The sequence below is a fragment of the Delphinapterus leucas genome, chromosome 15, assembly GCF_059928025.1.
Source record: "Delphinapterus leucas isolate spDelLeu-1000000601 "Yukka" chromosome 15, BTC_Dleu_Yukka2, whole genome shotgun sequence".
Taxonomy (NCBI): domain Eukaryota; kingdom Metazoa; phylum Chordata; class Mammalia; order Artiodactyla; family Monodontidae; genus Delphinapterus; species Delphinapterus leucas.
Genome location: NC_143143.1, coordinates 62486363 through 62507646, shown reverse-complemented (window position 1 = coordinate 62507646; position 21284 = coordinate 62486363). Strand labels below are relative to the sequence as shown.

Below are 21284 nucleotides of genomic sequence, written 5' to 3'. Positions count from 1 at the left end.
CTTCCGACCTTCACACACCCACCCCACGCTCTCCCGTCCCACCAGCATTAATCTTCCACCTCGCTTGGGCACAAGAGAACTTCTCAAAGGCAAGGGGCTTAGAGGTGCTGCAGCCCATCAGGAGGAGGCTCAGCCCCCAGCGCCTCCCTCCACCTGCCCCTCCAGCTGCTCCCGGCAGGGCGCGCTCCATCTGGCCGCTCCAGCCCCGGCCTCTTTCCCAGGCCCAAGCAGGGCAGCCCAGGGAAGCCAGCCTCTTTCTTGCTCTTCCCCGGCGGCAGCGGTTGAGAAACCCCTTCCTTGTCTCATGAGGCGCACACATGGGTGCTTCTTTTCCTGGCCTTCTGGGGCTCCAACTCTGGACTCCGTCCAGAGCTTTCCACACCCTGTCCCCCTCGGGGGCGTCGGACCCCCACCTACCGGCAGTGTCTTAGCCGCCTCCTCCCCCGGAGACCAGAGCCCAGAGCGCGGAGGCCTGCCTGACAGTCCTCAGAGAGCAGCCGAGGTGCGATGAGTGCCAGGGAGCTGGGCTCAGAGTGCTGCCCGGCCCGAGGCCAAAGCCTCCCCCTGACCCCAACACAGGATCACCCTCGGGCTTAACAGAGAAGCCCACGTCTTGTCTGCAGGCCCCCTTCTAAGCACTGGGGTACAACCGTGGAGACAGACGAGGGCCTTGGGCCCCCACGATAAGGGAAAGGGTGCCCCTGCTCACCCTGGCTCCCCTCCTCACAGGGCCCACGGACCTCAGCATGAAAGGCGGGGCCTCCAACACCTCCACCACGCCCACGCCCACGCCCTCCAGCAACAGCACCAGCCGGACCATGCCCACCGCCCAGCTCAGCCCCACCGAGATCAGTGCCGTGCGGCAGCTCATCGCCGGCTACCGGGAGTCCGCCGCCTTCCTGCTGCGCTCAGCAGATGAACTGGAAAACCTCATTTTACAGCAGAACTGACCCAGCAGCACGTGGAGTGCACTACCCTAGGGAAGGAGGCTCTCCCAGCCCCGGACCGGCTTCCCGCCTCACCAGTTGGTACCTTTTGTTTTTTGAAAGAGGTGGATGCAGAAGAGCTGTTTCTAGCCACACTCCAAGCGCCTGAGACTCTGGGCACAAGGACACTTTTTTTTGGAATCTCACCACACGGGTGCTCTGACCTGCTTGGAAGAGGCCAACGGGGCAGCTTTGGAAGGGCTGGGGCTCCCCCTGACAAGGCGCTGGGGCCGCAGCTCTATTTAGAATCATCTTCGTGGACCCTGATGTTAGAATCCCACCCCCAGATAATTACCTTTCAAGTCTTAGGTGAGCAGAATTGCATATTTATTGAGAAAAACAAAGTGGACCCTTTCTTCCTCTCCCCTTAGTAATTTATTTTTCTGAAAATGGATTCTTTTGTGTTTGTACAGATTGCCAGTCTGTGTCTGTCTGATCAGAAGGATGTATCCCTGTGACCTAACATTCCATATCACTACACTGGCGCGGGCTGGGGGCCGGCAGGGCTGGGGGCAGCGGGGGCGCCGGGCTGGCTGTCCCTCTGAGCGCCCAGCCCCGCCAAGCAGGAGGACCTCACCCACACCCACTACAGAGCAAAGACAAACAAAAGCGGCTCCCCCTCCCCCATCCCACAGACGCCCCAGTCACACGGTCACCCGTATTCTACCTCACACTCCAGCGTGGGCTTTTCCAGGATGTGCCCTGAGCCTGTTCTGAACGGCTGTCTCCCACCTCCCCCACCCAGTGTGTCTGCCTGGGAGGTAAGTCCAGAGGGGAGGCCAGGAGCTGGATGGAGCCCAGGGAGGAGCCCCTGGCCCCAGCGCTTGACAGGACAGAGTGCTGGGGCACAGGCAGCCGGTCAGCTGGGTCCTTGCCCTCACCCTGCCCCCAGGGAGCCAGGTCGGAACACTTCTCCGCACAGGCCCTGGCCCCTCGGACAGGGCCCCCGACCCCACCCCCCTCATTGCTGCAGGGTGCGCCCCTGGCTGTCAGGAAAGGTGGACCGCAGCTCCTGTCCCCTGCCCCCGTGGCTGGAGTAAAGGGACCATCAGCAGAAGTGGAGAAGCCACCTGGGTTCTCCTAGGACCAGCCCTTCTGCAGGGGCCAGTCCTGGAAGAAACCCATAATCCCTGGAGTGTGAAAAAGGGCAAAAAGAAAAGGCTGGCCTGGTTTCCTTCCTCCCCGATAGGCACTTCCTCTTGCTCAGTGCAATACCTACCAGTGCTGCTAAAACCAGGGATTTGCCCAGACCTCACAAGGCCCACAGGGCCTCTCCATGCGACACTCCGTAGCCATGACAGAAGCCCTCTGTTGCCTTTCCGCCCTCAGAGCAAAGAGGTCCCATGGGAGCCAGGGCCGAGGGGACCCTAGGGTCGAGAGCCGCTCGACCCCAAAGCAGGCGCCCCCTTCCCAAACCAGCTTTTCTGCAGCCAACTGCCTCCTGGCACTGTGGCAGACCACCCTCAGGAGGGGTGGTGAGGGGGCTCCAGCGTGGATGCCTCCCCCTCCTCGGATCCGCGACTGAGCTATGGGCCCCCGATCCAGAAAGTCTGAAGGGCAGGGGGTCCTGCCCCCTGCTTGCTTCCAGCCCCGAGAGGTTGAGGGTGGCCTTGGCTCTCCCAAGTGGCCTCCAGCACCCCACGCAGCCACACCACCTCTGCCTTCCATCTGACCAGTCCCCAGGCTCCAGCCAGGGCCGGGACGCCGAGACCCGCCGTCAGCACAGCACAAGCTCCAGTGCCCGAGGCCGCTCCCACCCCACCCCCAGCGTCCACACGTCCCGCCCCCATCTGCTCAGTACTACTCGCGGACGTTTGAATTTGTGTAAATATTTATTTTTGTGTGTGAACAATACTACAAAAAGTAATCAGTAGATCTTTTGCAAAATGTTACCCCAGGCAATTTGTGAAAATCTTAACGTTGAAAACTGGCACAGACAATCGCCGCCTTAGAATTCTCGACATCAACTGCTTCACGTGTCATTTCTCCTCCCGGAGGCAGTACCCAAGCCAGGCACAAACGGTTAGCTTTTCTGAACACACAGGAGTGAGAAAGACTGGGGAAGCGGCTTCCGCCACCACCCGCACAAGGGATTAGATCTGAAGCTCAGTATAAGCTCCAGTGTGAAGTCGTGTTTTTCTGAGTCAAGCTTGTCCTAACTGACTGACCACCTTCAGCGGCCTTAGCACCGCGATAAGAGTGTGGGTTCAGTGTGCTTCCAAGAGAAAGGAAGCAAACGATGATAGGGGTCAAGGTCCGCTGGGGCTCCCAGAGCCCCTCCAGGACAGTGGATCCCATCACGTTGACCCCACCTCTGGGGTGGGCTCCTTCCGAGTGAAGCTGCACTTCACGTGAAGCCCTCGTGACGGCCGAATCGGGAGCAAGTTACTGCGTGGAAACAGGATTCCATTAGCTAGTTCCGTCAGGGAACTTGTTCAGTTTTGCTTTTGTTTTAAAAGATGCAGCGTCAACCCCATCCCTCTCCTCCTGACTTGGAGAAGCACCAAGGAGCTGGCTCTGCTGAACCCAGCTCGCTGCTGTCCCCACCCACCCCAGGGACTGCCTTCTCCTAAAGGGAGCGTCTAAAGCCCTGCCCCACAGCCAGTTCTTACGGAGGGCCTCAGGGCACAGATTGATCATTCGGGATCCTGCTTTTAAGAGGTAATGCAAGAATAGAATATATATCAGTTCCAGAGTCTTTGCAGGGGGCTAACTAATCCCACAAGGTTGGAATCAGAGGAGAAATGGGAATTTGGTCTTAGTGGTGGGTCATCGGGTAGACCAGTGAGAGTACAACCCATCTAAAACTCATTTTACCATCACCACTCAGTTTATACCCAAGGACAGTGTTGAGGGGGAGGGGGACCGGCAGGGGGTTGGAAAGTTTTAGAAGATTTCAAACAAACAGGTGGAACCCAGCCATCCCTATTCCCAAGGGCCACTTATGACTCCAGGGGTGGTTATAGGATTAATTACCAGTTCATATTCAAAATGCTGCTTTGAACTCAGAGGGTTGATACTTTTAATTTGTAATTTTTTGTAAAACTTTTTACAAGATAGTAAAGTATTTCACCAGAATACCAGTTTCAATCCGTCCATGGTCTGATTTTTATATAATTTAGTGGTGCTTTAGAAACTTTGTTTTTGTTGTTTATGAGCTAAACAGCTCAGTCCTTTTTCGCCTGTATCTACCTAAGACCAATGTGAACCTTTGTATTTTTGCTCCTAATTTTGGACTCAGTGAAAGTGTACTGTTTACATGTACAGATGCCCCGGTCCCTGTGTGTCCTGCAAGACTCGCTCCTGAGGAGGAAGGTGCACCTCAAAGCTCATCTGCTTAGCAAAGCCACAAAACAAAAACCTCTCACTTTTTACCTATGTTTCCACCTAAAAACAAAAACAAAAAACCTACACCACACAGAACTCAGATTTGCTGAAAAATACTTTTCTAAGCTCAGAAAAATCTCCATGCGGCAGATGGCCCATATGCTTGTGTCATATGGTCCATTTAGGAGCAGGGCTCAGAAGGGAGACTTCCTACCGGCTGCAGGTGGGACACTGACTGCGTGGACTCATGAAAAGTGAAACTAGGACTTGGCTGCAGAGCCGAGGGTGGATATAGCTCTTCTCCTGACAGCCTGGGAATGGGAAGGTCACGTTGACTCATGGGAGCTTCAGGGTCAAGCCACCCAAGATTTAGGGACAACCCGAGAGGTTTCCAATCCCCTGGCATAATTTAGACACGTTGGGGAAGAGCGCAAGTTCCTTACCTGAGGTGAGTTTTAAGACTTTCCAATGCAGATGGTATAAGCATTTCTTCAGGGTCCCCTGGAGGCAGCTCATTCATGAGGCATCACCTCTGGGGAGGGGCAGGGGGCTCCAGACAGTAAGCATATGGCACTTAAGACAAACAGCAGATGGCACCAACTTTTGAAGATGACTCTTTATTACTTAATCAATGGCTTCACCTCTAAATTATATTTTTACAGATATGCACCTATGCAACTTAACGTGGCTCTTCTAAGCAGGTGAGGACTTCCTCCTCAATGCTCTATAAAAATTATTTGTGTTCTATATAGTGAGTTTTTCCAGTAAATGTGGCTTAATATTTTAATTCTTAGAATGTGTCTTCTCTATGTGATGCAACTAAATTCTGTTTTGTTTGTGGAATGACTAGCACAGGCCAACTCCCTCTCCCCTCACTTAACAAAAGACCAATGAGCTGTTAATCGAGCTGTTATCTCCATGGTATTACTTGCTAAATGCACTGATTTCATAAGTATGTGGAATCCTTTTTCTTTTGAATCTGTATATCATATATAAGACTGAATCTACTTAATAAACACTGAATAACAAACTGAATGCTTTATTTCCACTGTGTCCTCTCAACAGCAGCACTGCCAGCCAGTTCTGTTCCCTCCAACTCTAGTTTGGCACTGAGACACCATTCTACCAGTAGATTCCACCTTTTTTTTTTATTTGTATACTATTTTTGGCTGCGTTGGGTCTTTGTTGCTGCCCACGGGCTTTCTCTGGTTGCAGCGAGCGGGGGCTACTCTTCGATGTGGTGCACAGGCTTCTCACTGTGGTGGCTTCTCTTGTTGCGGAGCACAGGCTCTAGGCACGCGGGCTTCAGTAGTTGTGGCTCGTGGGCTCCAGAGCACAGGCTCAGTAGTCGTGGCGCATGGGCTTAGTTGCTCTGTGGCATGTGGGATCTTCCCGGACCAGGGATCGAACCCCGTGTCTCCTGCATTGGCAGGCAGATTCTTAACCACTGCACCACCAGGGAAGTCCCAGATTCCACCTTTTCCTAGCCAATAAGCTAGCACACAGAAGGTCCTTAGTAGATTTTCTTGAACAAATGAACTTGTCACTTTTTTTGGCACCTCACCCTTCAGAAAGGGAAGGAAATGGACCTTTCCTGGTCCTCGTCAGGTGCCCAGCACAGGCACACATCATTTTGAAATCTCACCGTTGCCTTCCCAGGGAGGTGCTCTGGCCCCGCTTACAGATGAGAAAGAGGGCACGCCGGGTGCACACCTCGCCTGGATTCAGCCAGCGCCCAAGCAAGGTCTTAAATGCAGCTGTTTCCCGGCAAATCGCCCTCTTTCCACTCCCGTCCGCCCAGGGCGCAGCTCTTCTGAGACTGAAACCAAACTCAGGCGGCTGGGAAAACCGAGGAAACACCATCCCTGGTCCTGAACCGTCAGGACTTGACACTCCATTCGACCCAACACCTGGGGTCCCCTTGAAGGAAACAAAAGGGCTGCTTTTTTTTTTTCAAAGACGTTTACTTGTGTGCAGACTTTTTTTCATCCTGCATTCAATTTAGGTTAAACTTTGAGGAAAACTTTCAGGAATGTGACTGGGGCCAAACCTGATTGTCAGGAGTTTAAAATCAATTCTGAGTTAAAAGCATAAATGTATGTAACAATTGCTTGTATATACACACACCCACACACACTATGTGGCAGTCGTTAAACGTTTTTTTTTTGTGATGGCAGAAGAATCTTTTTTTAAATGAAATTCTGTGCAGTAGCCAAATATATAAAACAGGTAAAGGGAGATGGGCCAACAATTTGAAAATGCTGCCCCAAGGGAGTCTCTATACCCTGGGGCTGAGATTCGTAAGAAGAGGAGCAGGTACAGTCAAAGCAGAAGGTGGCACTTCATCTTCTCAGATGCAGGTAGGGACCCAGAGCAGCAAGTCCTCAGTGATGCCATGACAGTGTCTGTCCCACCAAAACTACCACTGCTGAGAACCACCGAAGGACCACAAACTCCCCCACCTGGGACAACACAGCCAGAGCCCCGGCCCACGGCACACGGTCCGCGCTGGCCCAATGGAAAGCACTCACCTCCAGCTGAAGCCGCAGCCAGCCGCGGGGACACTGGGATCCAAGGAGGAAGCGCTTGTGGACAGAGAAGGGCTGCTTGGTCCCGGCCCAGCTTCTTTAAATGGAGCTCCAGACCACCGGTGTTAAGTGTAGAGGAAGACATCAAAGGGGACGCCCCCATGGAACAGTGAGATCAAGGTTACTCGGTGACCGAGCAGGCCAAGCTCAGCTTACTTGGTGAGGGGGGGAGACCGTGCCTGTAACGCACTTTTAAATCTAAATGCACTAGTGAAGGTCAGTAGCTAGACTGTAGGATAATCCTTTGCAAAGTCCTCTCTCCCCTCTTTTGTATAAACCCAGATTTTATTAGGTTTATTATCAGTCAGGGGGTTCTTCAGTGAGGGGCTCCAGCTGCTGGCGGGGCGGGGGGGGGGCTCTTAAACCATCTGAAATAATACAACTTGTGTGTGCATGTGCACGTTCCTGCGGGGAGAGGGTCCAGAGCTCCCACTGGACTCTCAAAGGAGCCCGTGTTCCCAGAAAAGTTAACCATTGCACTGACAGCTGTATTTTTGTTACTGTCATCCTTACAGAGCTTCCGTCTATTACCTTTCGGTTGTTAGAGATGCTCATTTCAGGCTTTCAAAATGATGCACAAAGAGGAAGAAGCACAGGGCACTGTCACCATTTGGTTTCAAGTATTGACCTCCAGGGTCACAGAGCCTACCCTCTCCATCACTTTAAACGGCGCGCACACACCATACACCACACACACACACACACACACACACACACACACACAGGGCAACACAGCCCGTGCCGCCTTCTCTCAGGGCACAGGGCAGGCAGACGCTTTGGGCTTTGGTCCCCGAGGCCGGAGGGACGTGGCTACTCTGTTGAGAGTAAACACACACACACACACACACACACACACACGCATCCCTCTCAAGCAGGGTCTGACTTCCTCATGAGCAGGTTGGACATGAAACAAACGGGTGACACTGTGCCTGGCCAGTAAGACAGCACTCTTTCCAGATTCTGAAACAGTAGATTTCCTTGTCCTTTGGACCATGAATAAAATAAGCCTCTCCTGCCAAGTACTCAGTTTCTAAACCCAGGACTATGCACTCAACTGTAGTGAGGGGCTGAAAGTCAGATATCCACTCAGCTCGCACCAGCCCTCAGCGCGCCACACGGGCCCCCCCTCTCCACGGCTCCTCCCCGGGGCGAGGGTCAAGCAGACGACAGGAGCCTCTCCTGTCTCGGTCCCACGCGAGCTAACAGGATGGGGTACTTCCTATGCGCCGCACACGATGACTTTATGCAGTAGCAACTCTCAGCCCAGATCAGTGATGAGCAAGTGGCCAGGGGCTTAGTGACTTACCCCAACCACTGCGCTGGCAAGCAGCCAGGCCCCCACTCTCACCCAGCGCACGTTCCACCTCCCTGCTGAGACGCAGTTGGCGATCAGGTCCCAGCCCTGGCTTCCAACACATTCTAAGCTCCTGCAGAAGTAATTGGGCCAACAGATTCCATGACATGAAGGCACACGTACACATCACCGCCACCAGGCAGTTACCCAGGCACCACAAAGCCACCTGACCACGACTTCTCTACCCGCACCTCGATCAAACTGCAGCACCGTAAAACGACAGCTTGCACTGCCCCAAAACATGTTCTGACGCATGTAAAATCTACTTTCTCCAGTTCACGGGAAACAAATTAATGGATACGTATTTTAATTCATCTTTAAAGTCAATCCCTGCAGTCTGTCATCCACTGAGGCTCGTCAACCAGCGTCAGACCCCATTTCGGGCAGGCCCCTCCCTCGCTGCTGCTGGTCACCCTCCCACAAGATCCTCTGCCAGGAGGACTCTCTCAGGCAACCTCAGTCTCAGCAAGGCGGTTGGGATGAGCAGCTGTGGAGGGACGGCATAGTTCACGGCTTCGATTCTCAGGCGAAAAGGACCCCCATCGGTTTCATGAGATTTTGCTTCCAGTCCACATGGTGGATAAATGGGCAAGTTCGCCACGTCATGCTCAGTCTGATGAAGACCAGCAACACTGACAAGTCGCACCTTTGGGACCAACGTCTCAAAAGAACTCCACACACGAGGGACTTCCCTGGCGGTGCAGTGGTTAAGACCCCAGGGGGTGTGGGTTCGATCCCTGGTCAGGGAGTTAGGGTCCCATAAGCCTTGCGGCCAAAAAACCAAAACATGAAACAGAAGCAATACTGTAACAAAATTCAATAAAGACTTTAAAAAATGGTCCCCATCAAACAAAACACAAAGCTCCACGGACTAGAAAATCAGCTCCAGCGCCGAGGTGAAGTGAGCCAGGGTCTGCCTCCCAACCCAACCTTCCTCCCAGCCCAGCAGGGCGGCCGCAGAAGATGACCGAGACCACACGTGCAGGTTGTACAGGTTTATTTTTCCAAGACCACAGAGACATACAAGAGCAGTGCTTTCCCTGGCGGACCAGTTTCCAACTGTCCCCTAGGGTGGCCCCAAAGGTCACAGCAGGAGGAGGAAGAGGGTCAGACACGCTTGTGCCTCTGCTCCCTGTCTTTGGTAAACAGACTCTTGAAGTTGACAACCTGGACTTGGCCAATACTGCATTTAAATCACCACCACATCTTTGCCAACTTCCCACTCATGCTTCAGATGACAGAAATGCCACAATGGATGAAAAGTGGGGGAAAGAAAAGACCTTTCGGATGAAATGAGACTTGCTGAAGTCATACCAATTTTACAGCTCACACAGACGCACTCACACAGGGAGACCTAAGTTCAACAAGGAAGATGCTCAACTCACAAGTCGAGGAACAAGAAATAAGGCAGGAAGCAGGGTGAGGTGACACAGCTATGGAGACATCTACTTGCTGGAAACGTGTCGGGAGAGAGGCTGGCAGCTGGCATAGCTGTTTCTTCCTTAACCTGCTGTCAGAAGTATGTCCAGTGGAGTCCTGTGGCCCCAGGAAAGCGTGCTCCCAGGTACTGCTGACACGTGGGGAGCCCGGAGCCAGGTCCAGAAGGCCCACCTGGGGGGGCTGCCCAGGGCACTCACCCTTGAATCCAGAAGCACTTGACACTGGTGGTGGTGATTTGTCACACATGGCGGCGAGCCGCCAGTGAAGGTCGGAGGAGAAGCGATGAGGAGCAAGACGCATTCGCCCAGCAGCGAGCAGCCGGGCTGCCCGTGGCTCTGCAAGTGCAGCAGGTCCACCGGCTGACCGGTGACAGGGCACCGGGCCAACTGGCAGGTCCCAAGTCAATCACTCCACCCCTCACGTCGGGCAGCACAGCACGCAGTGGCTCTGACACAGGTGGAGAGAAGTCAATGACACCACTTTAATGCAATGATGCCGAAGACGTAAAATAAGGGAGAGTCGTTCGTGTTCTCTGTACAATACATCCATTTACAGAATCGGCCAGTACTGTGTACAACATATAAATACATGATAAAACATTAGAGGTGCAGAGAGCATACTTACAGAAGCCAGAAGTTCACTTTATACATCCAAGGATAAAGAGTTAAAAATATAAAAATAAGAAAAACACACTGCTTTGAAATGTAAAATGACTTTCACATACACAGGTGTGTGGAGATGCCCACTCCCACAGAGTCCAAAGTGACGGAGAGGGTGTCGAGCAGACAAATTCACCTGCCAAACGTCTGGACACCTGACTTACAAGGAGGAAAGACAATCCTATACCCGACCCATTGTCCAAGCAGGTCTATTCAAGGTTCCGAACGCTCCCGTGGGCCAGTGGATTATTCGGAGACAGCCAAGTCCCAAACCGGCTTCAGCAACAGAACCAAAGGTCAAACTGGCTCCACCAACTGGCAAATGACTGTGACCCTGAGGTCAGCAGGTTCTGAAGCCCCCTGGTGGGCACTGCTGGGAGTTGCTTTAACCCCGTGCTGGCTTCTTCCCCATCAACTCCCGGAGGAACAGCGGGAGGAAAGACGGCAGGGAGGGGGCAGTGGAAGACTGACATTTCTACTCAGTTCGGGTAGGTTAGTCCCCTTGGTGGAGAACACAACCTTCTTGCTTCAGCTTCAAGTCCCTCTGAGTCTCAAGGAGGCTCCCCACGCCGCACCAGGCTCTGTCTGTGTGACAAGAGCTCGGGCTGGCCGGCCAGCCTTGGGCAGCCCAGCAACCTGCCCTGCAGGAAACCCTTCCAGCAAAACCAGAAGGCCGACAAGTGGCCGAGGGGCTTTAGCACTACAGATTTTAGGGACAGGCAAGAGAACTCTTGCCTAGAGAGACAGTCTATTTTATCAATGATATTCTGTACACAGATTTAAGATCCGTCATTATCAAAATACACACACTAAATATACAACTTTTCCCATGGCCATAATTTATTATCTCACCACAAGGCACAATACACAGAGCTTTGAGGGTCCAATACAGTCATCGTGACAGAACGCACCACAGCCCTGGCACATGATCATGGCTTTCAGGCTGCACGCACACTGGAGTGAGATGCTTTCCACCGTGCTGCTGTCGGTGAACATCTGCAAGGAAAGTGATGCGCTGTGGCTTGCACCAAAGTTTGCTTTGTGGCTCAGCTGCACCACACTTCCAGCAAGGCCTTTGGCAAAGGTGGGGGAGCCAGAGGAATAATTAAAGCTGGTGGAACTTAGCTGGAGTTTGGAAAGCTTCCCATAAAATGCCTGTTTGATGTTGAGCTGGGAGGGGATGGAAGAAGGCTCTAGAGGCTGACTGAGCCCTTTCCCAGGCTCTCGGGGTAATTTCCAGAAGGGCAAATCAAGGACAAAGGGGATCCCTTGCAAGTGATCCACCAGCTCCCGAGGACTAGGCCCCGCTACATTTCTGTTCTCTGCATTCGCCTTGAGAGGCCCCCCACCAAAAGTCTTCTCGCTCTTGATGCTACCAACAGAGGCAGGCGGTGGCTTCGAAGCCCAGTCTTCCCTGGCAGTCTGTACCCCATCAGACACAGAGTTTTTGCTTGGCCCCGACTTCCTGCTGGGAAAATCGGGAGGGGCATCAGCAGGCAGAGGCATTGGCTCCACAGGCCGGGGGCACTGAAGGGCTGCAGCCTCGTTTTTGGAGCCAAAGAGCTTCTTCCCTTGGCCTCCAGCACTGTTCTGATCACCCAGGGCCCGACCTGCCTGATCGGGACCCGAGGAGACCACGATTGGAGATGAGCAACAAGGGGCTCTCGAGGTAGTGAGATTTCCCGGACTCGTGCCTGGGGCAGCACTTGAATTACTGCACTGGGACAGGTCACCAGCTTCCTTCTGATCTTCAAAACTAAAGGGAGAGAACTGCTCTTTGGAATCCACTTCTACTTTCCCAGAGGCAGCCATTGGATTTGTCACTGGATATAGGGAGCCTAAAGTCAGGGCGTGCTTGGAAATCTTTGGGGGCGCTCCAGGAGCCTGGGCGGCCTCCAGCCTGGCAAGGCCGGTGCTTGCTTCACGGCTCTCAGGTAGAAGAGACTCCTTCGAAGCTCTTAAAGAACTGGGACTGCTACTGCCAACCTCACAACTGCTTTCCGCAGGGTCTTGCAAAGATCCCATATGCAGGGAGCCGTCATGGCTCTGCTCTGTTGTCAGTGGGAGTCGTGGGGATTCGGGTTTGCTGCCACCGTGGGCTGGACGAAGAACCTTCTCTAGGGGCAAGCTGCCCTGCAGCAACTGCATCACGAGGGGGTTAGTAGCCTCCACCGAGGACGCAAGCCTGCCCAGGGACACAGGCCTTGGCTGGTACTCGGTACTGGCCAGTAACAGGGAGTCTGGGATCTTTTGGGGAACCGCACATACTCGAGACACCCAGCTCTGTGGAGCAACCATCCCGTCTGTCCTTGTGACCAGACTCAGGTCACCGTTCACCTTGGAGAGTGAGGTGGAGCGGTTCCAAACGTGTTTCTCACCCTGCTCCACTGCTGAGGACCTCTTCGGCACTGCAGCTTTACTAGGCTCGGCCTCAATGCTGTCCTCAGAGAAGTGGCCTTCAAAGTCAGAGGCTGTGTCTGTGGACTCGCTGTGAGGACTCAGCACTTCAGAGTCTCCACTGATTTTCAGCTTTCCACCTTCCAGCTGTCTGCGGTCGTGGCCGGTGCTGGCAACGCACCGTGGAGATGGCACTGTCCAGAGTGAAGCCAAGCTGTCGGGGGGATCCAGACCCTCCTCAGCTGTCAACCCCCCAGTTGACGCTGGAATGAGGGGAGCAGCTTTCTCCCACTCGTCTCCAACCTGTGGCTTAACAGATGGGACGTCTTCTCTGGAGTCGGGTTCAGGCTGTCCCACTGCCTTGTCATTTGACAGGCCAGGCATCCAAGGAGCAGCACCAGCGGAGACGGGAGCCTCGGTTTTCAAGTTTTCTTGTCTAGTAGCACTTTCCCTCGTGGGTGGGCCCGAGTCACCAAGTCCTGATTCATCATCAAATGGTCTGTCCTGCAGGGAACCGGCCAACGATGGTTCAGGGATGGGACTGGGGGTCACATTCACAGGATCCTTCACGGTGGGATTACTGTCATTGTCTAGAGCCTGGCCGGTTCCTTCTTCTAATCCAACATTCCCCGCTAGAGCCTGAACAGGACTGCTCTCCAGGGGGATGGTGGGTCCTCGCTCCTCATTACCCCTTTCCCAGGAAGTGGTACCAGACCCACATTCAGTTCTACCTCCCAGATGCAACGCAGGCTGCTCAACTAATCGCTCAGGTGCTGGGGTTTTGGAGGGCAGTGGGGGTAAGGCCTGGCGTGGCTGGTCCCCAGTGGGAGCAATGGGAAGTCGGGAAGCATCTTCCAGCCCGCTTCTGAGGCCATCTGGAACCCTCTGTCGTGGGTAGCTCTTCTCCTTTCTGGGAGAAGCCAGGTCTTCTCTGCTGGCTCTGGACACGGCAGTTCCAGGATGGACATGCTCCCCATTTAGAGGACAAGGCGGCAGTAGTTGTGTTCGCTGTAGATCTGACGCACACTCTCCAGGGGTACCTGGGGCTCCCCTGGGCTCAGGGTGGCCACAGGCCTCACCACCATCACCACTGCCGATGCCTCTGCCACCTCCCTCATCGGTGGCCCCGCCGCCACCTCCACCCGGGCCACCCCCCCCTCCGATGGCAGTGGTGGCCGCCTCTCGATGGCAGTGGTGGCCTCTCGCCCCTCGGACCTGCAGAGCACGGGCTTTAATGTCTGCAAGGGTCCTGGTGCCAGTCCAGCCCCGGCAGGAGGACTCCGTGATGGGGACGATGCGGGGGCATATCTGGTAAGTGGGCTGACCTTTAACCACCCAGGGTGGTTTGATACGTGAAAGTTGAATCTGCAAGAGAAAAATAAGAAAACAGTTTTAATTGACTGAGCACTCTGACCTAGGAACTGTAAAGCTAAATCGCGACCCTAGTGGCCTAGAGAATCCAATCATTTTCCTTAAAAATGAAATAATTGGGCTTCCCTGGTGGCGCAGTGGTTGAGAGTCCGCCTGCTGATGCAGGGGACAGGGGTTCGTGCCCCGGTTCGGGAAGATCCCACATGCCGCGGAGCGGCTGGGCCCGTGAGCCATGACCGCTGAGCCTGCGCGTCCGGAGCCTGTGCTCCGCAACGGGAGAGGCCACAACGGTGAGGGGCCCGCGTACCGCAAAAAAAAAAAAAAGAAATAATCATGGTAAAATGGCTGTCCAAGACACCACACCATTCTGAGAAGATTCTGCTCAAGGGCTGTTATATGCCACACTTCTAAATTTAATTTCTGGTGGGACTGTGTAAGTCACTACACAAAAAATCTAACACCACCCAATAAAAGATTTTAAAACCCCAAAGGATTATGACCTCTAGAGATAACTTCAACAGAGTGAACAACCAAGTGAGGAAGAAAAGAACCTTATCCCCCTGATACTCAAGTCAGTCTCAAGAACGCCTCTCGTACAGAGAGCTCTACACTCCCACATAATTAACACAAGGGCCCGGGGGCCTTCTGTCCCTGCAAAGGAGCCCCACTAATCTCCCGTCCCTCAAAAGGGCCTGGGCTCAGGGCAGCCAGGATCAAACAGCCTCCTACCCGGATGGGCGGGACTTTGGGCTCCTCTTTGGTGGGCTGTGGCTTTTCGGTGTGAACACTTTCAATTGTGTTACGAAAGGACTGACGATCTTCAAGCCGGGGCTTCTTTTCGGGAAAGGATGCAGAGGCCGCCTGCTCAAAGGATTTCCTCTTCTGATCCTTGGGTTCCTGATCCACGGTCTCCTGAGGCAAGCTGGGAATCCTGTCTGGAGACGTGGAGACACGTGCCAGGTCGTCTGGATTGGGCTGGATCCGGGAAGCCACAGTTTCCACCGGGAATTCGGAACTCTCTGGGTTGGGTGCTGCGGAGGATGTGCCAGGCAGGTGGGGACCGCCCACCCCTGCTGCATCGGTCTTAGCCTCCCCATCCTTGTACAGGGGGATGTCTGGTGCCACAGACTGTGTGTCTTTAGCAACCTCTGCTTGTTCTGGCTCCTGTTTTTTGTACAGATTCCTTCGGGCTCTGGTTCGGAGATCTGGCCGAGAGCGTTTCTTGAAATGCCCATCTCGCTGCCGGGTGGCCGGGCCACGCTGCGGTCGTGTTGATTCTCCCGAGACACGCAAGTCACTCTTGATTTCAACCTCCTCCTGGCCCACATTCTGCTGCAATGACTCTTCTTTGCTTAAACCCAACCTGCAAACCAAACTCACATTATCAGTTACAGGGCAGAGAGGGCACATCCACTATGAATAATATACACCCAAATATTAGATCTCTCAGAACAAAATAAATCTGCATGGTATGTAACACTAACCATAGAAAAACCTATGTTAGCTCCCCATGAATGGTATTAAGCTAAATAAGAGTCACTGCAATCTCCACATTCCTGGGTGACACAGCAGTATGCATGGCTTTGAGAACACCTGCCTCTGTCCCCCCAGAAACCACACTAGGACTCACAGCACCAAGGGCCTTACTTTTGTCCATAGTAGTCTTCGAAGAACTTTTCTTTCCATTGTTCCACCTTCTTTTCCTTCTCCATTTCCTGTCGTATCCTGACTTGCATCTCATGAGTGAATTCGCCTAGAAAGAAACAAAGCTCTTCAAGTGATGCATTAAGGATATTAAGGTCTGTCTTAGGAAAAGCCAAATCTTGCAGTTCTACCATGTCAGGAGTTTTCAAAATAACACATGACTTTGGTGAGCTTGGAAATCATTTTTTGAACCCTCACTATGTTCCTCACGCTGGCTCCCGTCTCCCCCAGAGGATCTCACATGGTGCTCTTACTCAGGACAGAACTAACACACCTATTATAAGGGAAATTTACCCTTCCCTCGGGTAATCAGTCCTTCAACAGCAAACAACACATTGAGCAGAACAAAAACAAACAAGAGAATTGTTCTTACTCCATGCGCAGAAAAAAGTTAACATAGCAGGCTCAGACAGGCCTGCTGACAAGGTGGGCCCCTGGCTGACATCTGGGACCTTGGATTTCAGGAGGGTCCCCACCCCATAACTGACAGGGAATGGCTCACTGTGCCTGAACAGCTGAAGCAAACCAGATGGTTTATGGTGAACACCTGCTTTCCTTTGGGGAATCTGGAATTTGGGTTTGGGTCAGACAGAGGCTTCCTACATGATCAGCCCCAGTAAAAACCATAGGCACCAAGTCCTTGACGAGCTTCCCGGCAGACTACACTTGTGACTACGTGCGGTCACAACTCCTTGCTGAGGGAACTGAGCACGTCCTGTGGGACGCCACCGGGAGAGGGTCTCAGAAGTGTGCACCTGGTTTCCCTGGACTACACCCCAGACGTCTTTTCCCTTTTTGCTAATTTTGTTCTGTATTCTTTCACCAAAATAAACTACAGCCATGAGTACAACTACATGCTGAGTCCTGTGAGTCCTCCTAGCAAATCATCGAACCTGGAGGGGAGTCTTGGGGACCTCCCAGTGCACTTCCCACGTAGCTTCCCCACAAAATTGAATTACGAGAAGCTAACAATCACTCCAAGTGGCAACATCTAAAAAGACAGAGCACCTGGTGGAACTTACCGAGTAGGTCAATGCCAGGCTTACTGGAAAGAATAGGAGTTTATAGTTTTAATGATGAAGAGGCAATGCGGATGAATATATACACACAAAACAGTGAAAGCCCAAATACTCTTGTACCTTCTTTAGAGCTACGGGGCATATTAACATCCACCACGTCTATTAGAGGAAAGCCTGCCTTATACTAAAGAATACCCCTTGGAAAAAAAAGAAAAAGGGGCTTCCTTGGTGTCGCAGTGGTTGAGAGTCTGCCTGCCGATGCGGGGGACACGGGTTCGTGCCCCGGTCCGGGAAGATCCCACATGCCGCAGAGCAGCTGGGCCCGTGAGCCATGGCCACTGAGCCTGCATGTCCGGAGCCTATGCTCCGCGGCGGGAGAGGCCACAGCAGTGAGAGGCCCGCGTACCGCCAAAAAAAAAAAAAGACTTGAAAAATGCGTATTTGGGTTTTGGGTTTTAAATACCAGGAGACAAGTGACACCACACATGGCAGGCACCTTTCAAGCCGCTGGGACGAGAACGTTTACTCACCATCAGCCAGGCGTTCCCGCCAGCTCTGAGCCGCGTGGGTGAAAAACTCGTTGTTCAGTGCACTGCTGCTGAGACGCAACAGGCCATCGGTCCCCACCTGGAAGGATCAAGGCAAAAAAAAACAATAAAGAAACTTAGAAAGAGAACAGAAGGTGGCCCAGAGAAAGCAAAGAGGAAGCCGCCCACATGTACCTGTCTGTCCACTTCAGGCAGGAGGAAGAGGAGCTGCTGCTGGAAGTGGGACGGCAGGGCATGGAAGGTCCGAGAGTTGATGAGGGCCCGGAGGTTGGTGTTGACGAGAATGGACCCAGGCGTCTCAAAATCTATCTCTTCCCCTCTGTTGCGCTTCATTTGACCTGTGATTTTTCAAGCAGTAGGAAGCAAAATGTAGATTTTCAGCTTCTTAAACCAAAAAAGCAAATGCCAACTGAGGGAAAACTTTGGTGGCAGCACCCAAGCTACCCAGAACTTATCTGCACACAATGAGCTCAATCATCCAGTCTACCCTAACCTATCAGCTACCATCAAACCTAAGAGAACACCTGGGCTTGCATCGTCTCAGACAAGGCTCAGTAGCATGCTGTGTCACAGCCTGAAGGGACACTCTTCCCACAGAAAACCAGGCAAGGGGCAGGCTCTGAGCTTCCCTCCAAAGCTGGAGAACAGGCTCCACAAAGCCAATGGGAGAAACGATGGAAGTCTAAAAGTGAATCCGGTTAGCGTCCTACAGAAAAATCTGCAGAAGTCTTCTGTGAATGGGCTGGAGAGGTCTGACCTCCAGGCAGAAAGGTGCTAAGGGTTGTTTAAAGCCCACTGCAATGTCAATACCTCTCACAAAAGCCTCAGCAAATGGAACAGAGGCCTGTGAGGCTTTAAGATTCGGCAAGGCTGATGAGCTGGAGAGGCAACAAGACAGCAAACCTAGCTGCCACTTGGGTGATGGTTTATTCTAATTTTCAGAAGCCAAGGTTTAGTCTTCTTAATGATTTCAAGTGGCCCATCTACAAAAACCCAGCACGGGGGCTTTGAGAAATAAATCCGGCAATAGCAAATGGCATACTGGCCTTGCAAATAGCCCTACTGCGGGTGGGAGGTGCACAGTACTGAACTTGCCTGCATAGCCCATATTCAACATAGGCTTCCGCCCCATATACTAACTAGCTTATAAAAAAGGGCATCTGACAGAGACTGCAGACGTTGAGAACAAACTTGGCAGGATGCTACCGAAGAAAGAAAACAAATGTTGGAATTCTTCACTGAGACACTCAGAAGCAACTTTCACTCACTTGAGCACTCACTAAGCAGTATCAAGGCAGGCACAGGCTAGGCCCTTACAGGGACATACAAGGAGCAATGTGGCACCATCTCCGCCCACAGGGAGTTCTCTCAGTCTAGCAGAGAAAAATCTGTATGTGACATAACCAAAATACAAGGTAAAAACCAACAAAAATAGAGGGCCACCTGAGAAGTAAAAATAAACTGTAAAGGAGTGGAGTAGAAGACATCATCTTCTCTCTAGGCCTGCAGGGGCCCCCTTACAGGCAGAGAAATGAGTGCCAAGCCACCTACCTGTGGCCGGCTTCCGGAAGCCTCTCAGGAGCGGGGCAGGGTCCCGGGCGACCTCGGCCTGGCCACGAATAGCAGCGCTGCCCAGGGCCAGAGAGCCACTGCTGCTGCTGGACGGGCTGCCGCTCTCGCCATCGGCGTGGCGGCCTGAGAACCCTGAAGGCACAGCATTCCACCGGTCAGAAGCATCACACGCCGTGCCCATGGCTCTCAGACAAGCCTACTTCCCCCAGCTCTCCCTGACATGCTGCCAGCAGTGCTGGTGCTTCCATGGCCCAGCCTTGGGCCGTCAGAGATCACCACCTCCTGGTCTGGCTTTAAATTATCCCGTAAGAATGCCAAACCGCCATCTTAGTTTGCACTGTGTCTTTTACAAAGCACCTGCACACGTCTTCACAGGACCCTCGCAACTGCCCTGTGAGGCCAGGGGAAGGGCGCCCAGCAGAGCCCATGCCGGAAGCTAGGTCGGGTCTCACCGCCACGGCGTGCTGACTGCCAGAGGAGGGCTCCTGACTCTACTGGCACAGCACTACCTAGGCCAAGAGCTGCTGCCAGGGGGAGGCAGGTCCCCAGGACCTGAGGAAGAAGCATCACAATCACGAGTTTACACATACCTGATGCAGATTCCACGTGGGCCCCGTTTACCTTCAGAGGAGTCAGGACAACTCGAGGCAGCATCACCCCGGTCTTCTTCTTCTGCTTGTTTGCCTATTTTCCCAGAGGGGATACAAAAGGAGCCTGAGTCACCTGCAGGCCACAACAGCTGTCCCTCTCGACCACGTCTCCCTCGCTGTCTTGTAAAACAGAGTCAGTGTTCAACCAGCACGGGCAGGTAATGCCAATAATAGCAACGACTCATTCTACTGAGCCAGGTGCCGGCCACTGTGCCAAGCATCACCCCACACTGAAAAGAATGTGTTGCTCTCCCTACTTTACAGGTAAGGGATTTGCCCAAAGCTGGTGAGTGGCAGGGCTGCAATTCAAACTGATGACTCCCAAGCTCATGTGCTCCCCACTCTGTTATACTTCTCCCTGAATGTTCCCAGGTTTTTTCATAAATACAGACAAAATTATCCATCCATGGTAAAGAGAAAAAACAAATTGCTCTGCTCTCAGATCTACTACCCACTTTTCCTATGGCCCGCTTTTAAATGGTACTAACAGGTGGAGACCAAGGTGATTTTCTCCACTCTTCAACACGCTCAGTTAACTACAGGAGGAAGAGTCCCGTCTTGTGCCTGCCTCACTTTTCCATCCAGCCTAGTCACCAACTCTCCCCCCACCTGTGAGGAAGCTCTGTAGCTGTCCCTGGGATTGGAATGAGGCCGACTCTGAGATTCGGTAGAACAGGAAGCATTAGAAGATGTTTCATCGAGAGAAACTGGAAGAGAGGGAAATAAAGGTTAGACCCTAGCGACTGCTTGTGGCTCTTCACCCATCTTGTCAAGGACACTTACCATCATTTTCACCACTCACAGTGCTGGCTTCATTAGACCCACAGCTCTCCACATCAGCTGTGTCCTCTGGCTCCTCTCCCTCCACTGCAGCCGGACTGCGAGACCACTGCAGGGCATCCTTCTGTGACAGCAAGGCACAACTCAGGTGAGCAAAACCCTACAAATCCTACAAGCACAGTAGTCATTCCTAAATGTGTATTGCTTTTGGAGAAGAGGGATTTAGAATATTGATTAAATTCCTATCCCTTTCTAATTGACCTCTTTTTCTCAGAAAGTTCTTCTCATATGTACATTAAGAAAGTTAGAGGGACTTCCCTGGTGGGGCAGTGGTTCAGAATCCACCTGCCAACGCGGGGGACACGGGTTTGATCCCTGGTCCAGGAGGACCCCACATGCCGCGGAGCGACTGAGCCCGTGTGCCACAACTACTGAGCCCACGTGCCTAGAGCCTGTGCTCCACAACAAGAGAAGGCACCGCAAAATGAGAAGCCCACGCACCACAACGAAGAGTAGCCCCCGCTCGCCACAAGTAGAGAAAGCCCATGTGCAGCAATGAAGACCCAATGCAGCCAAAAATAAATTAAAAAGTTAGATATAATTTTGCATCTAATTATTCATTAAACATTTATGGGGTGCCTCCTATAAACACCATGCTAGTTCCAAGCGGTGGGTGGGGTGGGAATAAGGAGGGGAATCAGGGCCCTGCCTTCAAGGAGCTCAAATGAGTAGAGGACAAAGTCAAATCTATAACAATACAAAGCACAGTGATGGAAGGATACAGAGAGAACTGTAGCAGCCCAGAACAGGGAACATCTAACTCACTGAGCTGGAGAAGAGGGCATGGAGGTACAGAAGGGGAATAAGGATCAGGGAGGTAAGGTTTCCA

The 21284-nt window shown here is 52.8% G+C and overlaps 2 protein-coding genes across 6 annotated transcripts in view; one reads left to right on the top strand and one right to left on the bottom strand.

Moving 5' to 3' along the window:
- Positions 1-5424, top strand: part of NOL4L (nucleolar protein 4 like) — a 130254-nt gene extending 124830 nt beyond the window's left edge. For 3 of the 5 annotated variants that reach the window (XM_089896682.1, XM_022592698.2, XM_089896683.1), the window contains one exon: positions 730-1401. In XM_089896682.1, coding sequence (XP_089752808.1) covers positions 730-950 — 221 coding nt within the window. In that variant the 3' untranslated portion in view covers positions 951-1401. Of the gene's footprint in view, positions 1-726 lie in introns of all 5 variants that reach the window. The other 2 variants (XR_016387907.1, XM_089896684.1) reach the window with 2 other exon arrangements.
- Positions 5425-9235: 3811 nt separating this feature from the next.
- Positions 9236-21284, bottom strand: part of ASXL1 (ASXL transcriptional regulator 1) — a 67793-nt gene continuing 55744 nt past the window's right edge. Inside the window, exons 5-13 of the mRNA XM_022592700.3 lie at positions 20399-20519; positions 20225-20322; positions 19556-19649; positions 18945-19097; positions 17568-17731; positions 17376-17472; positions 15770-15875; positions 14852-15485; positions 9236-14116 (exon numbers count right to left, since the gene is read on the bottom strand). Coding sequence (XP_022448408.3) covers positions 11198-14116; positions 14852-15485; positions 15770-15875; positions 17376-17472; positions 17568-17731; positions 18945-19097; positions 19556-19649; positions 20225-20322; positions 20399-20519 — 4386 coding nt within the window. The 3' untranslated portion in view covers positions 9236-11197. The remainder of the gene's footprint in view (positions 14117-14851; positions 15486-15769; positions 15876-17375; positions 17473-17567; positions 17732-18944; positions 19098-19555; positions 19650-20224; positions 20323-20398; positions 20520-21284) is intronic.